The 20,543-nt window shown below is 40.5% G+C and overlaps 2 protein-coding genes and 1 pseudogene across 2 annotated transcripts in view; 1 reads left to right on the forward strand and 2 right to left on the reverse strand.

Annotated features, from left to right (window-relative positions):
* Nucleotides 1–5,537: 5,537 nt before the first annotated feature.
* Nucleotides 5,538–5,987, reverse strand: LOC129522127 (proline-rich protein 13-like; annotated as a pseudogene).
* A 7,196-nt stretch (nucleotides 5,988–13,183) lies between these two features.
* Nucleotides 13,184–19,739, reverse strand: PDE12 (phosphodiesterase 12). The gene is made up of 3 exons (XM_055344846.1): nucleotides 18,163–19,739; nucleotides 16,357–16,435; nucleotides 13,184–15,807 (listed from the first exon to the last, which is right to left on the reverse strand). Exons 1-3 carry the CDS (start codon nucleotides 19,486–19,488, stop codon nucleotides 15,365–15,367), a joined length of 1,848 nt encoding a protein of 615 aa, XP_055200821.1. The 5' UTR covers nucleotides 19,489–19,739; the 3' UTR covers nucleotides 13,184–15,364.
* A 164-nt stretch (nucleotides 19,740–19,903) lies between these two features.
* DNAH12 (dynein axonemal heavy chain 12) overlaps nucleotides 19,904–20,543 on the forward strand; it is a 211,420-nt gene continuing 210,780 nt past the window's right edge. Inside the window, exon 1 of the mRNA XM_055344074.1 lies at nucleotides 19,904–20,066. The gene's annotated coding sequence lies outside the window, so the exon portion shown is untranslated. The remainder of the gene's footprint in view (nucleotides 20,067–20,543) is intronic.

Consider the following 20,543-nt stretch of genomic DNA (forward strand, 5'->3'; position numbering starts at 1 on the left):
CCTAATGTCTGAATAAGTAAGGTATCATTTCTGGTTGGATAAAACTAAGAAATGATATGTGTGTAGTTTTATGGAGTTTAACTTCGAGGTATTAAACTTCCAGTGGGTTCACTGTTACCATAATTAAATTACCACTGTATTAATTTTAAAAACTGAAGTAAGTCCAGAATGCTTTCACAGACTCTGAAAAAGGAGTAAAGAGAACCCATGTAATCTTATTCGTGATATAAAGCAACTCTTACTATCAATGTGGGAAATGGCTGCACTAAGAAACTATAAAATTGCCTAATTTTCACCAAGTGGGTTAGATTTGCAAGATTACCTTTGTTTTATTTTAAAGAAAAAATTAACTTGGTAACCTGGCATATTTTTTACCCCAAGAAATTAACTTTTGAAAATTGAGCCCACCAAGGGGCTCAATTAAGCTTCTGCCTTTCAGGTCATAATCCCAGAGTCCTAGGAAGGGGAAGGGGTACATGCCAGACTCCCTGCTCAGTCAGGAGTCTGTTTTTCCCTCTGCCACACCCCCTCTCGTGCTTCCTCTTGCATGCATGCACGCCCTAGCAGGGGAGGGGTCAGCTGGTAGGGCTGGGGGCACCTAGTGGCGTCGGGGCACACCATATGGTGTCAAGTAAATAAATAAAACCTTAAAAAACATAATAGATTTTAAAGGCAAATTGAGAAATTCTCCCGCCCCCCTTAAAAAAAAAAGTAAATTCTTTGGGAAAAAGTATAAGAGATAACCCGAATAATGCCTTTCCCTGTGTTTTAACATTCTTTGCAAACTGTGTGAACTTAGAAAATCACTATCACTGTTCTAACTTACTCACATGCTCAGAACTCTTAGGAAATACTTGACGCCATCAAGATTCAATGCTTACTGTTCACATAAATATTAACCTTAGTGTTGTCAATCAATAAGAGGTCTCTGTGACCTCCCCTATTATACAGAACAGTTGATTATATCCCTAGATGAAAAAGTATTCTGTCAAATAATTGTTAAGTATGTCACTAGAGAAACTGAAGAATAATTGTGGTTCTCTTAAAGGCTGATGAGCAGCAGCATTGGAGTTGAGGATAGATGCATTATCTGTTTTCTGTCCCTCAAACCATAGCTTTTTTGAGGGCGGAGCGGGCATAATACACCCATTGTTTTTTGTCCAACTCATTGAGTTGCTTTCCTGTGATGTAGTATCTTGGTATTTTGCTACAGGTTTGTGTTTACATGATTTTTCCCCCCTCATCTTATGTATTTTTTTTTAAGATTTTATTTATTCATGAGAGACACAGAGAGAGGCAGAGACACAGGCAGAGGGAGAAGTAGGCTCCATGCAGGGAGCCTGATGTGGGACTTGATTCTGGGTCTCCAGGGTCATGCCCTGGGCTGAAGGCCAGCACTCACTCACTGAGCCACCCAGGTGTCCCAATCTTACATATTCTTAATTGAAAATACAAATAAAATGTTTTAATTTTCCAGAGTATTCATGTCTTGCTCATTGAGATGTCCAGTTTTCTTTAGCATATGTACAAAATCTCATATAGTAATAATCACTTTCAGATCATTTATTGGAGTGAGACTTTTTTTTTTTTTTTTTTTTTTTTTTTTTTTTTTAGGAGTGCCTGAGTGGCACAGTCGATAAACCATCCGACTCTTGGTCTTGGTTCTGGTCATGATCTCCAGGTTGTGAGATCAAGCCCTGCATCAGGCTCTGCCCTCAGTGTGGAGTCTCCTTGGGTTTCTCTCTTCCTCTGCTCCCCCCAGCACCCCCATCAGCTCTCTCTCAAATGAATAAAATCTTTAAGAAATATTTTAAGTAATCTCTACACCTGACATGGGGCTTGAACTCCTAGCCCTGAGATTAAGAGTCATATGTTCTATCTACTGAGCCAGTCAGTTGCCACTGGGATCAGATTTTGATTATTTATTTCAAAGTCCATGAAATCTATAGGGATGTCCCCTCTTTCTGATATTAGTAATTTGTGTCCTTTTTTTTCTTAGTCTGGCTAGAGGCTTATCCATTTTACCTTTTCAGAGAATCAGCTTTTGGTTTGATTGGTTTTCTCTCTTGAATTCTTTTTTTTTCATTGATACCTGCTGATTTTTATTCTTTTGATTTAATTGGCTCTTAGTTTTCTAGTTTCCTAAGGTGGAAGCTTAGATGATTGATTTTAGGTTTTTTCTAATGTATGAATTAAATTTTCTGCTAAGCCCTTCTTTACCTCCCACAAATTTTGATGTTTTTATTTTATTGTAGTTCAAAATATATTTTAAATCCTCTAAGATTTCTTCTTTGATTCATGCATTATTTAAAGTGTGCAAAGTAGGGATTTTCCAGCTGTTTTTTTGGTTTTTATTTCTTGTAGGGATTTTCCAGCTGTTTTTTTGGTTTTTATTTCTTGTATAATTTCATTATGGCCTGAATGCAGACACCAAAATTTCTCTTTTAAATTTGTTCAGGTGTATTTTATAGCCACAAAAGTCTTGGTGAATGTTCTATGTGAGCTTGAAAAGAATGTGTATTCTACTGGAATATTATTGGATGAAGTAATAATCTATAGATGTCAATTAAATCCATTAGATTGTTCGTGTTGGTTTCAGCTACTTACTGATTTTCTGCTTACTTGATCAGTCACAGAGACATCTTGGACTCAGATTTCTCCTTAATTCCATCAGTTTTTGTCTCACCTTATATAGTTTGACACTGTTAGGTGTATACATGTTAACAATTGCCCTGTAGAACTGACCCCTTTATCATTTATCTTTATCCCTGACAATTTTCCTTGTTTTGAAGTCTATCTGAAGTTAATATAGCTATTTCTGCTTTCTTTTGATGAGTGTTAGCCTGGGGTATCTTCATTTACTTTTTTTTTTTTCTTTTTTGAGACTTTGTTTTAGAGCAATTTTAGATTTACAGGAAAGTTCACAGGGAATATAGCCTGTACCCCCATGCATGCACCACCACCCCTACTAACATTCTCCACTAGAGTGGTACATCTGTTTCATCTGATGAACCTATATTGACATAGAATCACCCCAAATCCAAGTTTACATCAGGGTTTATTCTTGGTGGTGTACTTTTTTGGATTTGGACAAATGTAAAATATGTATCCATTGTTACAGTATATAGAGTATTTTTACTTCCTTAGACATTCTCTGTGTTCCATCTCTTCATCCCTCCCTCACTCCCAACTCCTAGCAGCCACTGATCTTTCCATAACCTCTGTGGTTTTGCCTTTTTCATATTATATGGTATACAAGATGTAGCCTTTTCAGATTGGCTTCTTTTACTTAATACGCATTTAAGTTTCTTCCATGTCTTTTCATAGTTTAATAGTTTCTATATCATAGCTTATCTATCTCCTGTAGGACTCAGTAGGCTGAACCCGAGTTTTGGCAGTTATGAATAAAGCTGCTACGAACACTGTGTGCACAGACTCCTATGGGTATTTAACTCCTATGGGTAAGTACCAAGAGGCATGCTTGTCAGATTGTACGTACAAGTGTGTTTAGTCTTTTAGGAAACCACCATACCTCTTGGTGTCTCCACCAGTAATGTATGGGAGCTCCTGTTGCTGCAGTTCCATCCTGACCAGCATTTAGTGTCAGTATTCCAGATTGGACCATTCTAATAAATGTGTAGTGGTATCTCATTTTAATTTCGGTTTCCTTGATGACATAAAATGTGGCACATCTTTTCATTCGCTTATTTGCCATCTCTATATCTTTGATGAGGTTGAGATATATGGCCCATTTCTTTGGTTGGGTTTGCTCATTGGATTTTAAGAGTTCTTTGTATATTTTGAATATAGTCCTTTATCAGATGTGTCTTTTTTTTTTAATCTTTATTTATTTATTTTTTAGATTTATTTATGATAGTCACAGAGAGAGAGAGAGAGAGAGAGAGAGAGAGAGGCAGAGATACAGGCAGAGGGAGAAGCAGGCTCCATCCACCGGGAGCCCAACATGGGATTCGATCCCGGGTCTCCAGGATCGCGCCCTGGGCCAAAGGCAGGCGCTAAACCGCTGCGCCACCCAGGGATCCCCAGATGTGTCTTTTGCAAGCATTTTTTTCCACTCTGGTTTGTCTTCTCATACTCTTGATAACTTATAACCTATGTATGTCTTTATTTTACACTTAAAGTGGGCTTCTTGTAGGCAACATATATTTGGTCTTGTTTTTGGATCTACCTGACAATCTGTATGATAATCGGTACATTTAGATAATTGGCATTTACAGCGATTATTGACCTAGCTGGATTAATATCTATCATATTTGTGATTTTTCTAATGGTTGCCCTTGTTCTTTGTTTACAATTTTGCCTTCCTATTTTTGCCTTCCACTTTTTTTTCTGCCTTTTAGTGGGGTTTTAATTGAGCTTTTTTTTTTTTTTTAAGATTTTATTTCTTCATGAGGGAGAGAGAAGCAGAGATACAGGCAGAGGGAGAAGCAGTATATGTCTTCTCATCTCAGTTACACTTTTTTTATATTAAAAAAAAACACCTTTTTTTAGTGGATGCCCTAGATTTTGTGATATATATCTACAACTATTCCAAGTCCACCTTCAAATAATATTATGTCTTTCATGGGCAGTGTGGAGTACCTTACAACAAAATAATCATCATTCTTCCTTCCAATCCTTCACATTATTGCAGTCACTTATTTCACTTATACATAAGCACATAAATAAACATACATAGTCAAACACAGTGCTGCTGTTGTTCTTTTGAACAGACTTGTCTCTTAGATCAATTAATAAGCAAAGATTTTTTTAATACGTTCACTTACTCCTTTGATACTGTTTTTCTATATAAATCAAGATTCTGACGTATCATTTTCTTCCTCTTATCTAAAGAGTTTAACATTTCTTGCAAGGAGAGTTCTACTGGCAACAAATTCCCTCAATTTTTTTTTTCCAGGAAAAAAAAAAAAAAGCTTTATTTGGGCTGAGAGCTGGAGAATGAGAAGGCCCTGAGCCAGCCTACTGAGCTAAGAAGTGAGATTAGATTCCAAACCGGCAGGTAGAGCTTATGAACCAAATGGACTCCACCTCCCGGCAAGCTTACAGTTAGTACAATCAATAGAGGCTGGTGGGAAATCTATTTGCCACTAAATCACCAAAGTATGCCAGCCACCATTACAAAACGGCAGTTTCTTTTCTTCCATAATTAAATTTCCACAACCCCTCCCAACTACAAGTATTACAAAAGAAAGTTTAAAAAAAAATCTCATTTTACAGATCTTAAACTCATCTTCAGCATTTAGCTCAAAGGTCTCATCAGCCTCAAAAAAATAGTTCTGCTAAGCTCATCAGCTAAAAGGTCTTTCCAAGTAGTTAGAAGATGTCTTTGCTAGCCTATGGCAATTCTTTGGCCCATTTTCCCTAGCCAGTTAGGGCTGAACAGCAGAGTAAGGCTCAGAGTGGGGGGTGAGGGAGAAGGGGCACAAGGGCTAATTTTCCCCCGTACAAGATGCCATTTGAAGCTTGATGGGAGAGCAGAACTGGAGAGGCTTGAGGGAAGGGTCCAGACCTTGTATTCAGTCACAGTGGCTGGAAGAGGAGGAGGAAGAGGAATGCTTGGCATGCTTGTGGTGTTTGTGCGTCTTTTTATGAGCTTTCTTCATTTTCTTCCGCATCTTCTTGTCCATCACCATTCCTGGTCCTCCCATGCCAGGTGCCAGGAACAGGTGGTGGGTAGGGAGGTGGGTAGGGACCCGTGGGTTGGCATCCAGGGTACCCTGGTTGTGGCACAGGATAAGGGGGCCCACCGGGGGGAAAAGCTGGATTCCCCTGGGGGGCCCCTGGTGGAGTTGGATAGGGGCCCAGGGGGGTAGGCGGGATTCACAGGTGGTGGATGGGCAGGATTGGCACCTCCAGGGTACCCGACGTTAGGGGGATATGGATGCGGCACTGGCTGTCCGGCATTGGGATTCCACATGTTCGGGGCTTCCCTGCAGCCTTTACACCACCTCCCGGGCTGGACTCATCCTCGGCTGTCACTTCTCAAGTTTTGTTTTGAGAGTCTGTGGAACTGACTGAGTCTGAGTTTCTCCCTCACTTTTGAAAGATAATTTTGCAGAGTGCAGAATTTTAGGTTTGGTGGGGGTTTTTTTCTTCAACATTTTAAATATTTCGGGATCCCTGGATGGCGCAGCGGTTTGGCGCCTGCCTTTGGCCCAGGGCGCGATCCTGGAGACCCGGGATTGAATCCCACGTCGGGCTCCCGGTGCTTGGAGCCTGCTTCTCCCTCTGCCTGTGTCTCTGCCTCTCTCTCTCTCTCTCTCTCTCTCTCTGTGTGTGACTATCATAAATAAATAAAAATAAAAAAAAAAAACATTTTAAATATTTCACTCCACTCTTCTTGCTTGCATGGTTTCAAGTCAGATGTAGCTCTTATAAGGTGTTTTCTTTTTCTTCTGTCTTCTCTTAGGATTTTTTCATCTTTTTCTGTAGTTTGAAAACAGTAGGTATAGATGTAGGGTTTGGGGCATTTCTCCTGCTTGGTGTTATCTGCATTTCCTGGATATGTGGTTTAACACCTGACATTAGGTTGAATGAAATTCTCAGTCTTTATTGTTTCCAATATTTGTTTGTCTTCGTTATTCCCATTGTGTGTATGTTGTACCTTTTGTTGTTGTCCTACAGTTCTTGGGTATTGTTTTTCTGTTTTGGTTTTTGACCCCTTCTCCAGTCTTTTCCCCCCCCCCCTTCCTTTGCTTTTTAAGTTTTGGAGGTTTCTGTTGCAATATCCTCACACTCAAGAGATTCTTTCCTTAGCCATATCCAGTCTATTAACTAACCCGCCAAAGGCATTCTTCATTTGTCACAATTTTTTTTAATCTCTGGCATTTACTTTTGATTTTCTTAGAATTCATCTCTGCTAACATTGCCTATCTGCTCTTTATATTGTCTTCTTTATCCATCAGAGCCCTTACCATATTACAGGTTTAAATTCCCAGTCCAATAATTCTATCATCCCTGCCACATCTGAGTTTGGTTCCAATGCCTGCTCTCTCATCAAACTGGTTTTTGCTATGTATGTATGTATGTATGTATTTTTAATCTGTTTATCTAAGTATATGTTTATTAAGTTCACTCTAAGCCCCAAATGGGGCTTAACTCATGACCCTGGGATCAAGAGTCACATGCTCTATGGACTGAGCCAGTCAGACACCCCTGTATTTTGCCTTTTAGTGTGTCTTTTTTTCTATCTTCTTTCTTTCTTTCTTTCTTTCTTTCTTTCTTTCTTTCTTTCTTTCTCTCTCTCTCTTTCTTTCCTCCCTCCTTCCTTCCTTCCTTCCTTCCTTCCTTCCTTCCTTCCTTCCTTCCTTCCTTCCTTCCTTCTTCATTGCTGATGAAAAGGTAAAAGGAACATGATGTACAGGTAAAAGGAACTGCTACAAATAGGCCTTCATGAATGTCATGGTAAGGTGTGGGAGTAGGGGAAACTTTAGAGTCTTATGATTGGGTCTCAGTATTTTACTGAGACTCATGTCTCAGTACTGAACTATAAACTTCACATGTACTTCTCAATTTTTTTTCTCCCCCTTAGGTGGGATAGGATGCCTAAAGTGGGCTGGAGTTAAGTATTTCCCTCCCCCCATCCGCCGCACCCAGGTCAGTTAGGCTCTGATAAAACCCTCGTATGAGTTAGGTCCTGGTTACTTTTTTGAGAGCAGGCCTTGCTAAAAAGAGGGTCCTCTGGCATATTTCTAAGTCATTTCTTTTCCCCTTCCTCTACTGGAAGCATGAAATTTTTCTTCAATATTCACAGTGAGAAGCTGGTAGAGGTCCAGGAGGTAAAACTCACAAATGTGTGGGGGCCTTTGGAGTTTTACTCGGTTGGCCATACCAAGTCTCTAGCAATTCCTCAGTTACGGTTCAAGTGTCCCTACCCTGGCACTGATTCCCACAGAGATTTTAGTTCTGCAGGTTGTGATTCTCTGTATTCATCTGTTGGGCTCCAATCTGGGGGGCACCAGTTTGCCCTGTGACATTTCTCTTATGGACCTAAGAAAAGTTGTTGATTTTTCAGTGTGTTTGGTTTTTGACATTTCATTCGGACAGAGTGGCAACTTCCAAGCTTACTTACATGCATGCTGGACCAGAAACCAGGAAGTTTCATCTAGCACATCTGATTTCTGGTCCAGCATGCATGTAAGCTAGATGAAACTTCCTTAAATGTAGAAGTTCTCACTCTTGGTATTGAGGTAAAAGTGACTTTTGACTTATCGTTAGAAACAAGTGCTTGTTGGTAGCAGGTTGGATGTTTCAATAATGTAAATGTTAACTAATATTTACTAACTTTGGTAGAATTTATATGAAAACTTGAGTTATAAAGAGCAAATAGTTGCTATATCTGTCAAATACATTATCTGAAGATCTGGTATAGGGAGAAAGTAATGAAACAGTTCTAGAATCTGATTACCTATTCAGATGGTTGAATTCTGAGAAAATGACTAGAAATAATCTACTACCAGCCTTTTCCCAAGATCAGTAGAGTTAGTGTTGAATAGTATTGGCGCAACAAAATCTCTTCCCAAATGACATTTATTTATGTTGCCAGCATAGTTATTTTTAGGAAAATCATAGGAATGAAATAATAGTCTTAATGTGTAATATCATTAAGACAATCTAGGTATTTTACATTAAAGGCAACTTAATATAAACATGGAGTTGATCAGGACTTGGTTCTAAAATTTACTCCTGAGAATTAAGCCCAGCATATTCTTAAATTTCTTCTTCTAGCATATATGTCATGACATTGTATTCAGTGTGCCTAACTTAAAGGAAGTTACCATTACTGGAAGGTTACTTGGCTACTTTTGTTTCTGTCTTACAAATATCCCTTTATCCCTATTTCCACAAGCCAGGTTAAAAAAAGTTTAAGTGGTTACATTCTAGCAACAAAAGTTCTGAGAAATCAATAGCAAAAGTAATAATCTGGATTCAGGTAAAGAATACTGAAGGTAGGGATGCCTGGGTGGCTCAGTCAGGTAAGCTTCTGACTCTTGATTTTGGCTCAGGTCATGGTCTGAAGGCTGTGAGATGGAGCCCTGACTCAGGCTCCATGCTGGATAGAAAGCCTGCTTAAAATTCTCTCGCCCTCTCACCCTCTCCTTCCCCGAGTCCTCCCTCTCTTAAAAAAATTTAATTAAGGCAGCAGTACTAGTTAGTGAGTAGACACTTGAGAGGTACTTTGTGTTTTAAAAAGCAGTGGAGGGGCAGCCCAGGTGACTCAGCGGTTTAGCGCCGCCTTCAGCCCAGGGCCTGATCCTGGAGACCCGGATGGAGTCCCACGTTAGGCTCCCTGCATGGAGCCTGCTTCTCCTTCTGCCTGTGTCTCTGCCTCTCTCTCTCTCTCTCTCTCTCTCTCTCATAAATAAAGTTTTAAAATAAAATAAAATAAAATAAAATAAAATAAAATAAAATAAAATAAAATAAAATAAAAAGCAGTGGAGTCAGGTGTCTTCCTGACCTTGTCAGAGCTTTCCAATTGTTTTCATGGTGTACTTTCAACTATATTGGGCATTTAAGCATTCAGCTGGTGTTTGGGGACTAGTTGGTGTTTGGGGACTTAGCACTGCCATCTGCAGGCAGGAAGTTGGCTCTCAGGAACTGACCAATTCTTTGGTGGCAGTGGCTCTTTCTTGGGGGCTGGGTTGAGTGCCATTCAAGTAACAGATGTATATATCAAAGACTGCACAGTTTATCCCCTGCCTCGCCTTGAAGAGGTGAGGAATGATGATTTTTGAAAGGAAAGGGAGGGAAGGGTTGCCCAACAAAAAGGCAATGCAATTTCTAAAATGGGCTCCAAAGATATACAAATGGCCAATAAGCACATAAAAAATGCTCAACATCATTAGCCATCAGGTAAATGAAAATCAAAACCACAGTAAGATGCCACTTTAAGATAGTTGTAATAAAAACAAAACAAAACAAAAAGGTGTTGTTAGGATGTGGAGAAATTTGAACCCCCATACATTGCCAGTGGGAATGCAAAATTGTGCAACTACTTTGGTAACAGCCTGGCAGTTCCTCAAAAGATTAATTTCCATATGATCCAGCAATTCCATTCCTAGATACATGCCCAAGAGAAATGAAAACATGCACACTCAAAAACTTGTATACAAATGTACAGCATTATCCAGAGAGGCCAAAAAGTGGAAGTAATCCCAATATCCATGTGTATCAACTGATAAATGGATAAATTAAATGTGGTATGTCCATACAATGGAATATTATCATAAAAAAGAATGAAGTATTGATACTACAACATGGAAGAACCTTAGCAGCATACTAAGTGAAATAGGCTGGTCACAAAAGCTGGTCATAATTGTATGATTCCATATATATGAAATGTCCAAAATAGGCAAATCCATAGAGGCAAAAAGTAGGTAAGTGGTTGGGAAGAGCTGAGGAGAAGGGGGAGTGGGGAGTGGCTGGTAATGAGTATGGAGTTTTGTTTCTGATGACAATTTTTGATGATTTCACATGCAGTGACAAAAACTCTTAGAGCAAAAAAAATAAAGATCAATTTTAGATTGAAGAACCAAAGAATTGTGAGATTCTTTCCTGTAGGATGAAGAAAAATGACACAAGCCAGACTGCAAAAAGGCAGATTTTTTTTTAAGGGATGTAATAAAAGGACATGAAAGAGGTAATATAATTCAATTACTTAGAATACTTAAAAATTCTACAGCTTCAGCAGAAATACTTTTCTTTGGTTTAAGATATTCAGAACACTATACTTAACTCAGCTTTTCTGAGAAAGGCCAGCTTTATTTCTAAATGCTTTCATCTCTAGATAGAGCATTTCTCCAAACTATTCTACAGGGGAAATAGAAATTAAATGTAATACTCTTTTAAAAAGTGTATTGTTCATCCAATATAAGAATGCCAAATGAAGCCTGTCCAATTCCCTACTGAACCATTTTCAGTTTCAAGAACGGAAATAAGAGGAAACCAAAAATGTAAACTAGGAATACTTCAAATACAGTAAGAAGATGAACAGCAACAATCTAGGATAACAGCATTAAAATGAGTTACTGGGCCAAATGGATTGCATTATATAAACTCTTTGACATAAAATTTACATGAAACAGAAAATGGAAATGAGTGATTGTTTTTAGTGAAGTTTCTCAAGGAAATTGAAGATTATGAGTAACAATCTAAGTCTGACAACATGAACATGGATTTTAACAGCTGAGAGAGCTTGTTATAGAAGCATGAATCCAGCTGGTAGGTTATATTGAAGGTGGCATCAGGAGTTGAACTAAAAGATTTAGCATTTTTTTAAAAAGATTTATTCATGAGAGACAAAGAGAGAGAGAGAGAGAGGCAGAGACAGGCAGAGGGAGAAGCAGGCTCCACGCACGAAGCTGGATGTGGGACTCGATTCTGGGACTCCGGCCGGGATCATGCCCTGAGCCGAAGGCAGACACTCAACCACTGAGCCACCCAGGCTACCCTAGGCCCACATTTTTAAAGTGACCTTTTTTTGTTTCTTTAGGCTATTTAAACTTTCTAATTATTTACACTCCAGGACTTTTGTAAGTCCCCCCCCCCCCAATCTCTTCCAAAGAAGCAATGAGACTGACCTTTGTAATTTGACAAGTTTGTAAGATTAAGTAGGATTTGCTGAAGATGAGCTCTCTGGAAAAAATAGGAGTTGGGTAATCCATTGTCAATAATCTAGTTCATGACTGCAACAATATAATTAGACTAAACAAGATAAAAATGTATTGGTAGAGGACCACACTCACTTGGATGACTATAATCCAAGACACGTGAGGATATGGAGAAACGTACTCTTACATCACTGGTGGGAATGTAAAATGGTGTAGCCACTGTGGAAAACATTTTGGCAGTTTCTCGAAAGATATATAACCAAAATAGTTGAAAACAGGTGCCCAAACAAAAACTTGAACATGAATGTTCATAGGAGCATTATTCATAAGTCAAAATATGGAAACAACCCAAACGTCCATTTGGATAAACAAAATGAATAGAATATATTCAGCCATACAAAGGAATGAAGTAGTGGTACTTAAAACATGGAAGAGTTTTAAAAACATTAAGGTAATTAAAGGCAAGCCAGTCTCAAAAGGCTGAAATATCCAAAATAAAGAAATCCATTGAGGCAGAAAGCACATTAGTAGTTGCCAGTGTCTGGAGGGGAGGAGGAAGTAAGGCATGGCTACTTAATGGGTCAGAATTTCTTTTTGGGGTGATGCAAATGTTTTGGAAATAGGGATAATGGTTGCCCAACGCTGTGAATGTACTAAATGCACTGGAATCATACATTTTAAAACGGTTAATCTTATGTGAATTTCACTAAAAATTAAAAAATGTTTTGGTGTCATCTCAAAAGTCTTACTGTTCTCAAGTTAGTGCTAAAAAATCACCCAATATGGTCTAGTACCTTCAATGCTAAAGCATGTGCTTTCTCATTAAGTGGGACCACATAATTTGATTACCCAAATCAGTTAAAACATCTTAAAATTGTTTCGTTCCCTAAATGAAATCTAGGAGTTTCCTTCTAGTACTAGAATAAAATACAAAAACTTTCAAAATATTTAAATGTTTTTGAATTATGATTAGATAATTAGTGTTGGCTATAATTTAAGAGGAAAGATTTTCCCCATTTGTGTTGTCATGTGGATTTTATGATAAACTAGTAATGCAGATCTTTAACTTGAATTAATACGGATTTTGGTTTCCCCTCAAACCAGGTTGTAAAGAAGCTCTGCCTATGTTTCGCAGTTAGAGAATAGGAAATCTAATGGTGTCACCCCCCACCAGGAAGATCTTCCTATGATGTTCTTTGGACCCTCTCCTTTGTACTGTTTCTCAGATACATCTCCAAACTGAAACCACTACACCATTCTGATAATCAGGCCTTAGTTCTCTCAGAAAAGTCACCACCTACTGAAATACTTGGAAATTTGAATTTTGATATTCAGAATTTTAAAGAACATCACCTTACAGCCAGAAATGATTTTTTTGCTAATAATTTATGAACTACCAGAGCATGCCTGCAGTGGATACTGTTGAAGAGTTCATTTAACAGGACAGCGTTCTATATGATAGCCTTTTAAAATCAATAACATGACATTTTGGAATGTTAATTCCTAAGGCAAAAACTTGTGACATCATAAAATGGGTTCACCAGAGAAAGAGGTCCTACACTTTCCACACTTTATTAAATGCATTTAAAAATCCAAATGTAAAAGAAAAGTTCAATCACAAAGATGGCTTTAAGCACATAAACATTTCCGAATAACATTTCATTCTAACTCATGAATACAAGGTAATTCTGGTATCCTATTTGTTCAATTTTCTTAGTGTTCCCCACCTTTGGACTCCAATTATACTAATATTTCTGTATACTGGAGATATGATCAGAGTTTATGGCAAATCACAATATCATTGTACTATTGTACAATGTACAATACAATGTACAATGTACTACATTGTACTATTCTGAAATGCTGGTATATAATCTGATCATACTGTTTAGTTAGTAAATATAAAATTTAAAGATTCAGGACATGGAATGCTTAATGTGAGTAGTTCTTCTGACCAGAGTTCAATCTAGTTAGCCATAGTGCTAATACAGAATCCGAAGGTTTTCCTTATGGGTATGAGTATGTTACACTTTCTTCTTTCAAAATGTTTCTCAACTTTTTGCTTTTACCAACTTTGTTTTTTCTCAAGTTATTTTAAGGTCCTGTCAACATGTTTGAAAGCAGACCAAAAAAAAACACATTTTAAAAAGGAAGAAAATATGTATTTTGCAAAAGAATCAAGATTCTGGCTTTAATATATTCATGTAGTTGTAAACTGATGTTAAATAAAATGCTGTCAAAAATGTTATTTAGGAAGGCACAATTTGGTAGCATCAATTTTTCATTTATAGCTTTTTCTAAATAAGATCCCAAGAAACTGCCACTTTAATTTTTCCCTTCCAGTATTTTAAGTACTTCAAGGTTCAAACTGAACTAAGTAAAACTCATTTTCAAACTTGCTAAGAGTTAACAATACATTGGATAGTGAATGGAATATGAAATACAGCCTACTTTATCAAAAAGACAAAAGTTGTTATGGTACTGGGTTTAGAGATTAGTAAAGAATTTGGGACAAAAGCTCTCATGACTGGAAAATCAGAACTCTTCTTCATGTAGATGGGCTTTTAATATCTAAGCTATAGAAACTAAATGCAGAAATATGAGATATTAGTTATCCTGAACATCAAAAAGTAACAGCTAAAGCATTACAAATTAGGTATGGTAATAATGGAGTTAGAAGAGCCGTTACCACCCTAGGCTAGAAACTAATCAGTAAAACTGTAATTTCTAATTTTAAAGTCTGGCTTCATATTTAAATTCTTTTTACAGTATATAAATTATATATACAATATTTTCCTATAACTCAAATTATAATGCTCAAGTCTATGAAAAAGTTTATTTCAGAAATGCTCAAAAGCCCAACTTTCTCCTTTTTATAAAAACCAACAATTTCAAAAATACTTCCAACATAGAAATGCTCAATGGTTCACCCAAAATGTCAAGCCCCATCAGTGGGCAGTTTCACATAAAGTAATCTATTATGCTGTCCTCTGGAATATCATATGGTCAAATACCCTATTGATTTATGAACATTTTTCATGGGCAAGATTAAAGAAAACAGGATCAAGTTGATTATGTTTCTATTTACTTTGAATACTAAATTGTGCTTGCATCCTAAAAGTTCAAATGAGCTACAGTTAAAGAATACAAATGTCCATTTGTACCATACACTAAGGAGTAAAATCCTAGAAATAACAATGAAAATGGCTTATGAAAAAGTAAAGATGAGAAGCAGTAACAATTGGTGATGGCATATTTTAATTGTTAAAGCTCTAAAGTTGCATTAAATCGCTAACCAAGTTGAGGTAGAGGTAGACTCTAATGTTACTCCTTTCATGTGTTAGACACTGGCTTCTCACTTTAACCGGTATGCATTTCCCCCTAATTATATAAACATGATTTGATCTGAAATGTGTTATGATAGAAAAATTAAAGGATCAAATTTTTTTTTTTACAAAATTCTGAATTCCTAGCTTAAAAAAAAGGTACTTATAAAAATGTACATAATTCAATGTTCTTCCTGGGAATTATAAATATATTTGTTTTTCCTTCAAACACAGGAAAAAAAGGAAAAGTGGAAAAACTGCAAATATTAACAGTTGTGTAATGAAGACACTAGAACTAGAATAACATTCTGCCTTGGTGTCGGTCTAGTTTTCCTCTTTGAAGGTTACACATAGTTCTGATTCATATTAAATTCCTATTAAAGCAGACTTAAATTACATTAAACAAATCTATTTCCATTTTAAATCACATACAAGTGCTATGTGATCAGAGGGGTGGGAAACACTAGGTAAGGCCTGGTGGGTGGTAACTTCTTCATGACTAGGTAATGGAATCACCTGTTCCACTTCTAGAGCATTTAAGTCAATGAAAATATAATCCAGGCATCCATGAAAACCACCAACATAATTTGTGTAAGCAGGTTCCCCACAAGCACTTTTCAGTTTGAAGAAATGGGAAAGGGACATATTGCACCGTTCCTCCTCCCCATTGGAAGCCCAGTCTTCGTGATCCTCTGGAATGCTGCCATTGACAACAAAATGATACATTCCTGTCGATGGGGTACTATTAAAGTCTCCACAAAATATAACTGGTATGCCAGGATACAGGTCACATGAGACATGTCGAATGTGAGCCAAGGCTACTGCCATTTGAATGAGACGAATGTACCCACCTGTGAATACAGAAAACACTAATGTTAAGAACTTTTAAATGACCAGTTACCATGATATATAGCATATCTAAAAGTCGTTAAAAGAGTAGATATTAAAAGTTATCACAAGGGGGATGGCTGGGTGGCTCAGTGGTTCAGCGTCTGCCTTCGCCTCAGGGCTTGATCCTGGAGTGCCAGGATCAAGTCCCATATTGGGCTTCCTGCATGGAGCCTGCTTCTCCCTCTGCCTGTGTCTCTGCCTCTGTGTCTCACATGAATAAATAAAATCTTTTAAGAAAAAAAAGTTATCACAAGGAAAAAGTTTTTTTTTTTTTTTTGGCTCTATGAGGTGATATTTAACTAAACTTATGGCAATCATTTTGCAATATATGTAAGTCATTATGCTGTACCTATATTTAAACCTATAGGATGCAGTTATGACAACTGACACCCAATGAGGTACAATTAATTACACCTCAAAAAAACTGAAAAAAGATGTGTGTAAACAACCTTATTGACTTTAAGTTACCCATGTTTTTTACGTCACTTGTGAAAACCACTAAAACCTACCTTTAGGATGCCAGTAGAGATGGGTATTAGCAACACATATCCTTTTAGAAGAGTCCTTTGTAGACTGAAGAACAGAAACCTAAAATAAGCAAAGTGCCAAGAATTCAGTTGTTAACTGTCAATCTCCTGAATATTTTTAAAAAATCTAAGCCTATATGATGAACCAACATTTCATAACCTACCCTGACTGGAAAGTATGATCACAATTATGAAATTTAACTTTTGCAAGAAGTTTTAGGATGCACATGAATATAGGATTCAGCATACCATGTTTAAATAACTGTCCAATATATACAGCTTTGGAGCTAGACCCACCTAGATGGAATACCTATTTACAGCAGTGTCACATGGAGAGACTTTCTTCCTTAAGTCAGCTTGGTAACTGGTTAAAGGCACTATCATACACCTCAAGGGGGACTGTTGTATGGATTCAACTGAAATGAGCTTACACAGGTGAATGAAACACACTGGGTGCTCAAAAAAAAAAAAAAAAAAGTAGCTACTCAAATCTTACTATGAACAAAACCAGTTATCTGAAAACTCTGGACAGGGATCCCTGGGTGGCGCAGCGGTTTAGCGCCTGCCTTTGGCCCAGGGAGCGATCCTGGAGACCCGGGATCGAATCCCACGTCGGGCTCCCGGTGCATGGAGCCTGCTTCTCCATCTGCCTGTGTCTCTGCCTCTCTTTCTGTCTCTCTGTGACTATCGTAAATAAATAAAAAAAAATCTGAAAACTCTGGACAAATATAAAAATAACATGTTTTTAAAAACTAAGGCAGCTTATGTATTGCCTGGGTGGTTCAGTTAAGCGTCTGCCCTTGGCTCAGGTCATGCTCCTGGGGTCCTGAGATCCAGCCCACCTCCCTCTCTGACTCTCCACTCAGCAAGGAGCCTGCTTCTCCCTTTCCCTCTGCTGCTCCCCTTGCTTGTTTGTGCTCTGTCAAACAAGGAAAATCTTTAAGCAGCAGGTAGCCCGGGTGGGTCAGTGGTTTAGCACCGCCTTCAGCCCAGGGTGTGATCCTGGAGGCCCGGGATGGGGACCCACATCTGGCTCCCTGCATGGAGCCTGCTTCTCCTTCTGCCTGTGTCACTGCCTCTCTGTGTGTCTCTCATGGATAAATAAATAAAAATCTAAAAAAACACAAAGCAAACGGAAAGATCTCATTAAAACAAAACAAAAACAAACAAAACCCCAAGGCAGCTTAACACCCTGGTCAGTGATGATGAAATATATAATTAACTGGGTAAAAATCCTTGCCCTCCTCTTGTGAACTTGGATAAGTAAACTTAGCCATCTGCTTTAAAATATGTCAGCACAGGGATCCCTGGGTGGCGCAGCGGTTTGGCGCCTGCCTTTGGCCCAGGGCGCGATCCTGGAGACCCGGGATCGAATCCCATATCGGGCTCCCGGTGCATGGAGCCTGCTTCTCCCTCCGCCTATGTCTCTTCCTCTCTCTCTCTCTCTCTATCATAAATAAATAAATTAAAAAAAAATTTAAAAATATGTCAGCACAGTGCTTGGCAAGTAGTAAGAAATTACTAGTTATTACTATATTCTTGTATTCAGCATGTGTCTCTCCCAATAGACTAAGCACTAAGACTTAGACTAAGACTAAGGTCTCTTGTTAAAAGCAATCTGCAGAGTGCCTGGAACACTAAGAGTGCTCAGTATTTGCTCAAAGAATGAATGAAAGCTAACTTTTGTGCTGAAGATACAAGAGCAAACACCCTTCAGTAAAATCTGAAGAGTCTTTCAGGGCCCTAAAAACCCACCGGTCTGTAAAGACCATGGCAGAGGTACTTCACCTGGAGGACAGACGATCTCTGGAGCACTCTCTCCTGCGCAGATGGGTACACCACTAGCTTCTCCAGCAGTTCTTTGTGAAGTGGGTCGGACTCCAGGGCTTCATGGAAAGAAATGTCATGCTGGCTGAGAAGAGTGAATTTGGTTTTTCGGTAGAAAGTAGCCAGGCCTTCGTGCTGCTTGATTCTAAACACGCCTTCCAGTCCGAAGGCCTCGAGGGCCGGCACCAAGCTGTCCGTAAACACGTTGCGATCGACCTCTTGCAAACAGATGAGGTCAGCGTTGTAGCCGGTGAGCTCCTTCTGGATAAGGTTCTGACGGTAGTCGAGCTCCAGAGCATAAGGGGCACAGTACGGGTACAGGACGCTCCTCGAAAACTCAGTCTGGGCGTACGTGTCGGCCAGGAGGTTGTACGACACCGTGCGGATTAGAGAGTTGTCCGTCACCTTCTTGGTGTAGAGATGCCGGTGGTCAAAGGTGCAGGTGCCAGGCCCAGCCTCCACGGGACACACGCTTTCCAACTCCCTGCTTGGCCCCAAGCGCTGCCCATTGCCTGGGGTGCAATGAAGCTTGAGTCGTAGACCGATGTCTGCATTGGACGGCGTGTAGACGCGCTCGTTGACACCCGTCTCCGTCCAACTAGGAGAGGGTGAAGAGGGAGACAATGACGAGGGGCCCCCGCCCTCAGGCTCTGCCGCTCCGGGTTGGGCTTCCTTGTACCAGCGGAAGAGGGAGCTGGCGGGGTCCCCAAATTCGAGGCTGAGCTTGGGGCATACCGGGAAGCCGGCCATGATGTAGCGTGGCAACTGCAGCTCGGTGAAGGCCGGCGGGTTGCGCTCCACCTTGTACTTGACATCGCCGATCTGCAGCACCGCACCGTCCTGCCAGGCGTCCACGTTGAGCACATCTTCCGCCACTGCCTCCTCCCGGTAGTACAGCTTCACCACGGGCTCGCAGGCCGCGGCCGGCTCGGGCCCGGGCCCCGGCCCCGGCCCCGCACAGGCCACGCCGCCGCTTGCATTTGGCCGGTTCTTCCGGCTCTTCTTGGCGGCAGCCGCCTTGGCGTGGCCTTTGAGGGCGTTGGTTGCGATGCGGCTGAGGGCCCGACCCAGAGGCTCGCTCTGGTCGCGCTGCATGTTCTTGTGGCTGCCGTCGGCCAGCGCGAACGACAGGCTTAGCTTAGGCTCCGAGGGCACGCAACGCACTACAGCGCGCTCCATGGCGCCCGCCGCCGTCTCCGTCGCCGCCGCCGCCTCGGCCCGAGTGTGCCGCTCCACCGCCGTGCGGACCCCACGAAGCGCGGCGCGGGAGCCTGGGAGCCTCCACATGAACCTGGTAGCCTGGCGGCCGCCAAGCGAAAACGTCAGATAAAGACTGAGAAGGTGCAGCCTCCGGCTCGGAGATCCATTCAGTCCCGCAACTTCCGGTTGGGGCGGAGAGAGAGCCGGATGCTCCTGCTCTGCACTTTCGCCAGGCCGGTTTATCTGCTCCTTTTTCCTCCCCCCTCCGTAAGCCACGCCTGTCTTTGATCCCTCCCAGTTTAATCTTTATCTTAGAATCCAGCCTTAAAGCGTGGAAAATCAAGAAACTATAGAGGTGCCAGAGGGAAATATTAGATTTACTGTTTTTTTTTTTTTTTTTTTTAATCGAAAGTGCAGTTAAGGGACTGAAGGAGAGGCGCGCCAAGCCGGAAGTCGCTGGGGCGTTGTCAAGGGTTCCGCTTCCCGCGGGAAGGAGGCGCTTTCTGTGGAGTCCAGCCGCCTGCCTGGTCCTCCTCGAGCCCCGGGACGCTAAGCTGCGCGAGGGCGTGGAGAACTCCTCCGGGGTTGCCGGCCTGGCCGCGGCCGTGGGAAGCGTTGCCCAGCTCCTCTCCACAGCGGTCTCACTGCGGCTCGTCTCTTCCGAGGTGAGGGTGCGTTCGCCTCAGGCTGACCCAAGCGCAGACCCAGGGAGGCCCTCCTTGTGGTACTTCGTAGCCACGAGCGTTATCCAAGAATGACCCTGTAGGGAGCGGAGACGTCTTCTGTGGTTACGAGGTCCAGAGTGATCAAGTTCCCTGCTCAAGGTCACCCAGACGAGGCGGGAGACCGAGAACGGCCAGTAAGAGGAAATGAGAAGTGTAGCTTCACTGGGCAGCAAATGAAGAAAGTATTTCAAGAGTGATTTTTGTGTTGCATAGAATGAATAATCGGTGATTACCTGAAAAAAAAAAAACGACAACAATACAACCTTGAAGATTCAAAGACAGATTGAGAAATCACTTCTGTCCGTAAATGATCTATTTGTATCCACTGTTACCTTATCCTACAACCAGAAAGCTTTCCTGGCATTCTAGCATGAATGATTTTATATTTAGTCATGAGGGATGCAGAGAGAGAGAGAG

Source organism: Nyctereutes procyonoides, unplaced genomic scaffold, assembly GCF_905146905.1.
Source record: "Nyctereutes procyonoides isolate TBG_1078 unplaced genomic scaffold, NYPRO_anot_genome, whole genome shotgun sequence".
NCBI lineage: Eukaryota > Metazoa > Chordata > Mammalia > Carnivora > Canidae > Nyctereutes > Nyctereutes procyonoides.